Source organism: Sorex araneus, chromosome 4, assembly GCF_027595985.1.
Source record: "Sorex araneus isolate mSorAra2 chromosome 4, mSorAra2.pri, whole genome shotgun sequence".
Taxonomy (NCBI): Eukaryota; Metazoa; Chordata; class Mammalia; order Eulipotyphla; family Soricidae; genus Sorex; species Sorex araneus.
Window position 1 is genome coordinate 213,420,156 of NC_073305.1, and position 7,096 is coordinate 213,427,251.

The 7,096-nt window shown below is 64.0% G+C and overlaps 1 protein-coding gene across 7 annotated transcripts in view; it reads left to right on the plus strand.

The window, feature by feature from the left end:
• Positions 1 to 220: 220 nt before the first annotated feature.
• SYT17 (synaptotagmin 17) overlaps positions 221 to 7,096 on the plus strand; it is a 58,469-nt gene continuing 51,593 nt past the window's right edge. Inside the window, exons 1-3 of one of the 7 annotated variants that reach the window (XM_055135804.1) lie at positions 549 to 753; positions 5,119 to 5,136; positions 5,885 to 6,033. In XM_055135804.1, coding sequence (XP_054991779.1) covers positions 739 to 753; positions 5,119 to 5,136; positions 5,885 to 6,033 — 182 coding nt within the window. In that variant the 5' untranslated portion in view covers positions 549 to 738. The other 6 variants (XM_055135806.1, XM_055135803.1, XM_055135802.1 and 3 more) reach the window with 6 other exon arrangements.

Here is a 7,096-nt window from a genome sequence, read left to right on the forward strand (position 1 = left end):
GGCTCGGCGCGCGCCCTCCCAGCCACCCCTCCCCGGGGCGCCCTGCACCCGTTCGTTGGACCTCTGCGTTTAGCATCCCCGCAACTGTCTAGGCGCGCCGGCTGGGGCGGGAGTCAAGTTTTCCCGTGCGGGCCTGGGGGAGCTTTAGATAGCGGGGTGGGGGGACCCCCCGGGGGGAAGGGGGTCCAGACTCCAGAGCGGGCGGGGCCGGGCGCTCTGGGCCGCCACGGCAGGGCTGGGTGTGGGGGCTCGGCTCTCGTCGGTGCCAGCCCCCTGTGCGATCGGATGGGCTGACCCGTGCGCCGCCCCCTCCAAGCCGGGTCCCCAGCCCCGTCCCCTCCCCCGCGCCCGGCGCGCTCGGGCCCCGCCTGCGCCCGGGTCAGCGCTGCCCCCCGGGCTCCCTCCGCGGGCGGGCGCCCCGGCCTTCTCGCAGCCGGGGGTGGGGTGGGGTGGGGAAGGCACCCTGGGGGGAGTGTGGGTGCGGGGAGAAGGGGAGCGCGGGACCGCCAGCCAGGCCGAGGCAGGTGTCCCCCCCGCCCCTCCCCAGCGCCCCATCTTTTTCCCCACCGGGGAGGCGGCCCCGATCGCCGGGGAGGGCAAGGACGGGGCGGGCGCGTCTCATCACCACGCCAGTCACGTCTGGGGCCACCCGGCCGCCCGGCTCCTTCGGGCCCCCCTCGCCCCAGCCGGCCCTGCCCGGCGCCGTGCCCGGGCCGGAGTGAGTGCGCGCGGGCGAAGATGGCGTACATCCAGGTAGGGCTGGGGGCACGGCCCGCGGGGACCCCCGCCACACTCCCGCCAACTTGCCTGGAGGGGTAAAAAAGAGGGGGGACCGGGCTCGGGCACCTGGGCGAGCGGCGGGGGCGCGCCGGGGGGGAGAAGGGGTGGGGACCCCCCAGCCCCGGGAGGCGGGCAGGGCCCGGGGCGGACTCCACCCGCTCGCCCGCGCCCGCTGGGGACAGCGCGGGGGTGGGGCCGAGCCCCCCTGTCCCTCCCGCCCCCCGCACCCCCTGCACCCCACCCCAGGGGAGGGGCCGCGGGGAGGGCGGCCCGGGGCGCGCCGGCTGCTGTTGCCGTGGCGACGGCTCCGGCTAATTGGCCGGCGGAGCGAGCCGGAGGCAGCTGTTGGGGCCGGGAGGGACAAGGACAGTCACGGACTCTCCCGGGCCTGGGGGAGGCCGAGGGGTAGTGAGGGGGCAGGGGTCGCCGGGGACTTGCGCGCATCGTCCTGGCCGGCCTCTGGGAGTTGCGCGCGCGCCCCCACCCCAGGAGAACGTCCCCTCCAGAAGCCAGCACCTTGGGAGGGGGGCCTTGGGGGGGGACGAGGAGGAGCTGTTGCGCCCAGAGTCCCTCCAGACCCCGCGGTCGGGGAGGGGCGTTGCGCCAGGGCAGCGCCAAGGTCACGCCGGCGGCCCCGCGGAGAAGCCCACGGGCGGGTTCCACGGCTCACTTCGGCCCCGGGTCGCCCTCCGGGGTGGGGGGTGGGCGGCTGCTGGTCCGGCCACCACCCCCAGCCGGCACCCCCCAGGTGTCTCAGCCTGGTGCCCCGGAGCTGTCCCGGTGTGCCCCTCCCTTCCCCGTCCCCCCCATTTTAGCCACCGACGCTCTAGGTTCGCTTTTCAAGTTCAGGGAAGGTCATGGGGGGTTTGGGGGCGGGGATGGTGACCACGAGGGGGCGGAGATTCCTGAAGCTTCTGGTGCGAGCGTTGTCGGGTGATGTGGGCTGCGCAAGGGCCGGCCGGTCCGCCCCTCTGGACCGGGTCTGTGTCCCCGAGATACGCCTTCCCGGAGCGCGGCGTGGTGGCCGGGTGGGCGTGGCCACTGGAAGGTGCGTGTCCGGGGCTTGGCCAGAGCCCAGTGGGGCTCACCTTTTTGGTTGGGGTTTGGGGACCACACCCTCTACTGTGCGATGCGGGGGGGGGGCGGGGGGGGGGGCTTAGTCTAGCTTCTGGGCCCGAGCACACGCGCTTTGCCTTGGGGATCTCTCCAGCCCCCCCTCCCTTGACTTTCTTTTTTGTCTTTTAAAAATATGGATTAAATCACTGTAAATTACGAAGTTATTCCGGATTGAGTTTGAGGCGTGCAATGTTCGAGCACCCACGCTTTTGGCAGTGTCCACTCTCCAGTTTCCTCAGGAATTACTCCTGTCTTCGTGCTCAGAGGTCACTCCTGCCGGCTGCTCAAGCAGGGACCGTAAGCAGTGTGGGGAGGAGAGAGGGCTTGTCCTGGGGTCAGGCCTTACCCATTGGACTATCTCTCAGGCCCGTCCGCTGACTGCCCGTACCCTGGCCCAGAGACCTGCCAGCCTTAGCCAGAGGCGCCAGCAACAGTTGCCCTGGGGATCAGCGTCTCCCTGCTTCTTTGCTCTCTGAGTTCTTCTTCCTGGTTCTTCCCAACTTGAGCCAGTTCTGTGTGGGGTCCCACAGGCAGTCAGTGAGAAAAGCTTTGGGTGTGCCGGTGAGCACCCGCCCCCCGGTCTTAGTTTCTCTTAGCGCCCCTAAACCTTAAGCCAAGCAGAGACCCCGGGGGCTTGTCTCTGCTCCTCTTTCTTTTCTTTCCTTTTATTATTTTTGTTTTGGGGCCACACCCCGGGGTGCTCAGGGGTTACTCCTGGCTCTGTGCTCAGGGATCACTCCTGGTGGAACTCAGAGGCCCTATGGGGTGCCGGAGATTGAACCTGGGATGGGCACATGCAAAGCAAGAGCGCTACCCACTGGACTACCTCTCTGGCCCCAGTCCTCCTGGTTTTCTTTTACTAACTCCCTCCAGGAGAGGCCCTGCGGGCAGAGAGCGGGTTCCTCTGTGAGCCACAGGGCATTGCTTTTGGCTGCTCTGTGTTCACTGTGGCCCCGGGGTGGGGGACAGAGGGGGGCTGTCCTAAGGGTCCCCACTGGTTGCCATGCAGCACCTTGTTTCCAGAGGGTAGAGTGGGGCAGAGGTTAGCCCACGGGGCAGCACATCTATCCTGATGATGTCCTGGTTTAGTGCCTCCATTAAAGGAAAACTGAGGTTCACAATGGCCCTTGACTGGCCCAGGTCACCTGATTGGCCAGTGGGGAGATACATGTCCGCCACCCCCCTTCGGGATACATCCCCGTGGTCCCCACCCACCCAGCCCTGCTTGCCATGCCACCAGCATCATCCAGGTTCGGCTTTAAGAGTCCAGTTGAGTTTTAAGTCAGTGATGGCTGGAGGGATCTCTTGGGATGGGAGGTGTGAGCCGACAGTAGATAAAGGACCAAGCGTGATGGCCTCTCAGGATCTCTGTTGCAAACCATAATGCCCCAAAGTAGAGAGAGAGTCTGGGGGAAACTGTCTGCCATAGAGGTAGGGGGAGGGGCTGTGAAGGGAGGGGGGTATACTGGGGACATTGGTGGTGGAGAATGTGCACTGGTGGAGGGATGTGTTTGATCATTGCTGAAACTCAAGCATGAAAGTTTTGTAACTGTATCTCATGGTGATTCAATTAAAAAAAAAGTATCAGTCACCCGTTAAGCACTGTAGCACTGTCATCCCATTGTTCACAGATTTGCTCGAGCGGGCACCAGTAACGTCTCCATTGTGAGATTTGTTGTTACTGTTTTTGGCATATCGAATATGCCACAGGGAGCTTGCCAGGCTCTGTTGTGTGGGCGAGATACTCTCGGTAGCTTGCTGGGCTCTCCGAGAGGGGCAAAGGAATCGAACCCGGGTCAGCCGCGTGCAAGGCTAACACCCTACCTGCTGTGCTGTTGCTCCAGTCCTAGTCACTGTATTACTGTATCACTGTCATCCATTGCTCATCGATTTGCTCGAGTGGGCACCAGTAACGTCTCCCTTGTGAGACTTGTTGTTACTGTTTTTGGCATATTGAATACGCCACGGGGAGCTTGCCAGGCTGTGCTATCACTCCAATCCTAGTCACCCCTTAAAAAAAAAAAAGAGTCAGTGCTTGGTGCCCACCCCAGCTGCATCGCCCAGCCACAGCCAGCAGCTGACCCCATCACCCCATCAAGGATGTCGAATTTCACGCTGCCCTGGAGTCGCCTTCATGCCCATGCACTTGGGTTTCTTTCTATGAATGAACGCACGTCTGTTTGTTTGTTCTTCCCTCCCGCTTCCAAACATCACCTGACAAAGAAGCGGGGGCAGGAGCGGGTTGGACAGGCGGGGTTGCTGGCGGTGAACTGAGGCTCCTGGAAGGGGGGTACCTGGAGATCCAGGGCTGGTGGCCCATGCGTGCCGGAAGCCTCCAGTTCCCGCTGAACCGGGGCTGCCCTCTTTGTGCAGAAAGGAAGGGGGGGCGTGTCTAGGGTTAGAAGGAGGCCAGGCGCCGACGGAGCTTTCTCTTCTCTGCCAGAGAATTGGGACGAAGAGGCAACTTTCTCTGGCTTTGCTTCTGAGTTCCTGTCCATCCCTTCTCACCTCCTGGCATCCTCGCCCCGTGTGGAAAGCCCTAGAAGGAGGGAGGCAGGCGTCTGAGAACGGAGGCTGGGCACGGAGAAGGCAGCCCCTCCCTTCTCCTGGGATGGGCTTCTGCCATCTCTTTGGGGGGCTCCCTCTCTCCGTGGGTGACCTAGGAAACCCCCCCTCCCGCTCTCATTGGAGCAGGCTGGGAGGGAGGCGGGGAGCCGGCACCCTCCAGCTCGGCGCCTGCCCGGGACTTAAATCATGTCCTGGGGATCCTCCTGGCCGCGCCGGCTCTGTCTTCCGCACCGGACGGTTGCTCCCCCGCTGGATTCCTGCCTTTCTTCTGTTTGCTTTTCTCGAGTGCGGCTGCATTGGGTAGCATGATCGTCTGTCCGCCCGCTCTGATTCATAACAGCAGACGGTGCAAATCCAATCGAAATGCTAAAGTTTCCCATTTATTCGGTGTTGGTTAGCCAGGAGGCTGCCAGCGGCCAGGAAGGCACCTGGCTAGCGCGTCAGCCCCCGGCCCAGGATGGTAAGTGGAGGGAAGCTCGGCGGGGTGTGCGTGTGTGTGTGTGTGTGTGTGTGTGTGTGCACATGTGTGTGTCTGTGCGTGTCTTTTTGGAGTTGCTGGAATATTGCTCAACTGGTTTTCTCTCTCTCTCTCTCTCTCTGAACCCCCCTCACCCGCTCTGTTCCTGGGCTCCGTCCGGACCTCTCAAAGGACAGTTGGAGCCATTAAACGAGGTGGGTTCATTCAGAGTTTCCCGGGCTGCCCTTCCATTGGGGATATTGACTAGAGGACGGTGGGGAACGGTGTGTGTGTGTGTGTGTGTGTGTGTGTGTGTGTGTGTGTGTGTGTGTGTCGGGAGGAGTGTGCTGCTAATCACTGCCCACCCGGGTTCTGTGCTTCTTCCTGGAAGGGAGGGGGGTGTCAGGGGAAGGGGGAGACCCCCAGGGACACGGCTTTTCCCTCCCCCCCACTCCCTCCTTCGTCCACTTGCCGAGCTGTCTCCTTTCCCTGAGATGATTTAGAGAAAACAAAACAAGACCTTGCCGAGCGTCGTTCACCAACACGGTGCCGGGTCTCGGGGAACGTGCTGGAGGTCGCCCGGTCTACACCCGCCCTCCACCGCCCCGTCCCCTCGCGAGCCGGTGCCCGCGAGCTCAGCCGAGAGACCACGGGGCAGTGCGTCTCAGCGGGGCTCCCTGTAATTGCGGGCATTTCCCCCCCTCTCTCTACCCCCCCCACCACCCGCCACTGCCCTTCCCACCTCTCCCCTGCCCACTGTCCGTCCCCCCCACCCCACCACCCGCCACTGCCCTTCCCACCTCTGCCCTGCCCACTGTCCGTCCCCCCCCACCCCACCACCCGCCACTGACCTTCCCACCTCTCCCCTGCCCACTGTCCATCCCCCCCACCCCACCACCCGCCACCGCCCTTCCCACCTCTCCCCTGCCCACTGCCCGTCCCCCCACCCCCACCCCTGCCCAGGGTTTGCTTTCTAGAATCTCCGATCTGCTGTTCTGCCGCTGGACCTGCCGGCACTGCTGCCAGAAGTGCTACGAGTCCAGCTGCTGCCAGTCGAGCGAGGATGAGGTGGAGATCCTGGGGCCCTTCCCCGCCCAGACGCCCCCCTGGATGTAAGTCCGGCACGCGCGCCTCCTGGACGGGGAAGACGGGCTTTCCCTCGGCGGGGACGGCGCCCCCCGCGGGGGTGGGCTGGGGGGCGCTGCCTTTGTCCTCTCTGCTGTATTGTTCGGCGCAGCTGCCAGTGCGGGCAGCTCGGCTCAGCGGCTTCCGGGGAGAGGGGCTCACCCCCCCCCCCCCCGCCGCCTCGCGACCTGGCCCTTCTCAGCCTGCGGTGTCAGGCGGGGAGGGGGCGGCCGAGCCTCTCTCGGGTCACCTGTGGCATGCCCAGCCCCTGCTACTGCCCCGGGAGCGCCTGTTGCACGGGCAGCCGGGAAGGAAGGAGCGAGAGGCGCTTCTGTGGGTCAGGGGTGCAGGGAAGTGCCCCCCCGACACACCCCCCCACCTTGATCCGTCCCCCCCTCCAACGCTGCTGATGCTCTCCTGGCATCCTGCATTTTATCTCCGATTCGCTCTCCTCCGCGCCTGCACGCATCTCCATCTGCCAGGGACCCGGATATTTTGGGAACGGGCTTTGGAAGCTTCTCAGGCACGTGTCTGGGCCACCTCTCCGGGGCGGGGAGAGGGACGTGGCCGCAGTCTGGGTGACCCCGGGGTGAGAGGACCAGGATTGTGCAACAGACCAGGCTGGGCATTAACAGAAGCAGAATCTCATAGAGAGAGAGAGAGAGAGAGAGAGAGAGAGAGAGAGAGAGAGAGAGAGAGAGAGAGGGAGAGAGAGAGAGAGAGAAAGAGAGAGAGAGAGAGAGGGAGAGGGAGAGGGGGGTAGAGAGAGAGGGAGAGAAGGGAGAGAGGGAGAAAGGAGAGAGAGAAGAAAGAGGGAGGGAGAGAGGGAGAGAAGGGAGAGAGGGAGAAGGAGAGAGAAGAGAGAGGGAGGGAGAGAGGGAGAGAGGAGAGAGAGGGAGAGAGGAGAGAAAGAAGACAGAGGGAGGGAGAGAGGGAGAGAAGGGAGAGAGGGAGAGAGGAGAGAGGAGAAAGAGGGAGAGAGGAGAGAGAGAAGACAGAGGGAGGGAGAGAGGGAGAGAAGGGAGAGAGGAGAGGAGAGGGAGGGAGAGG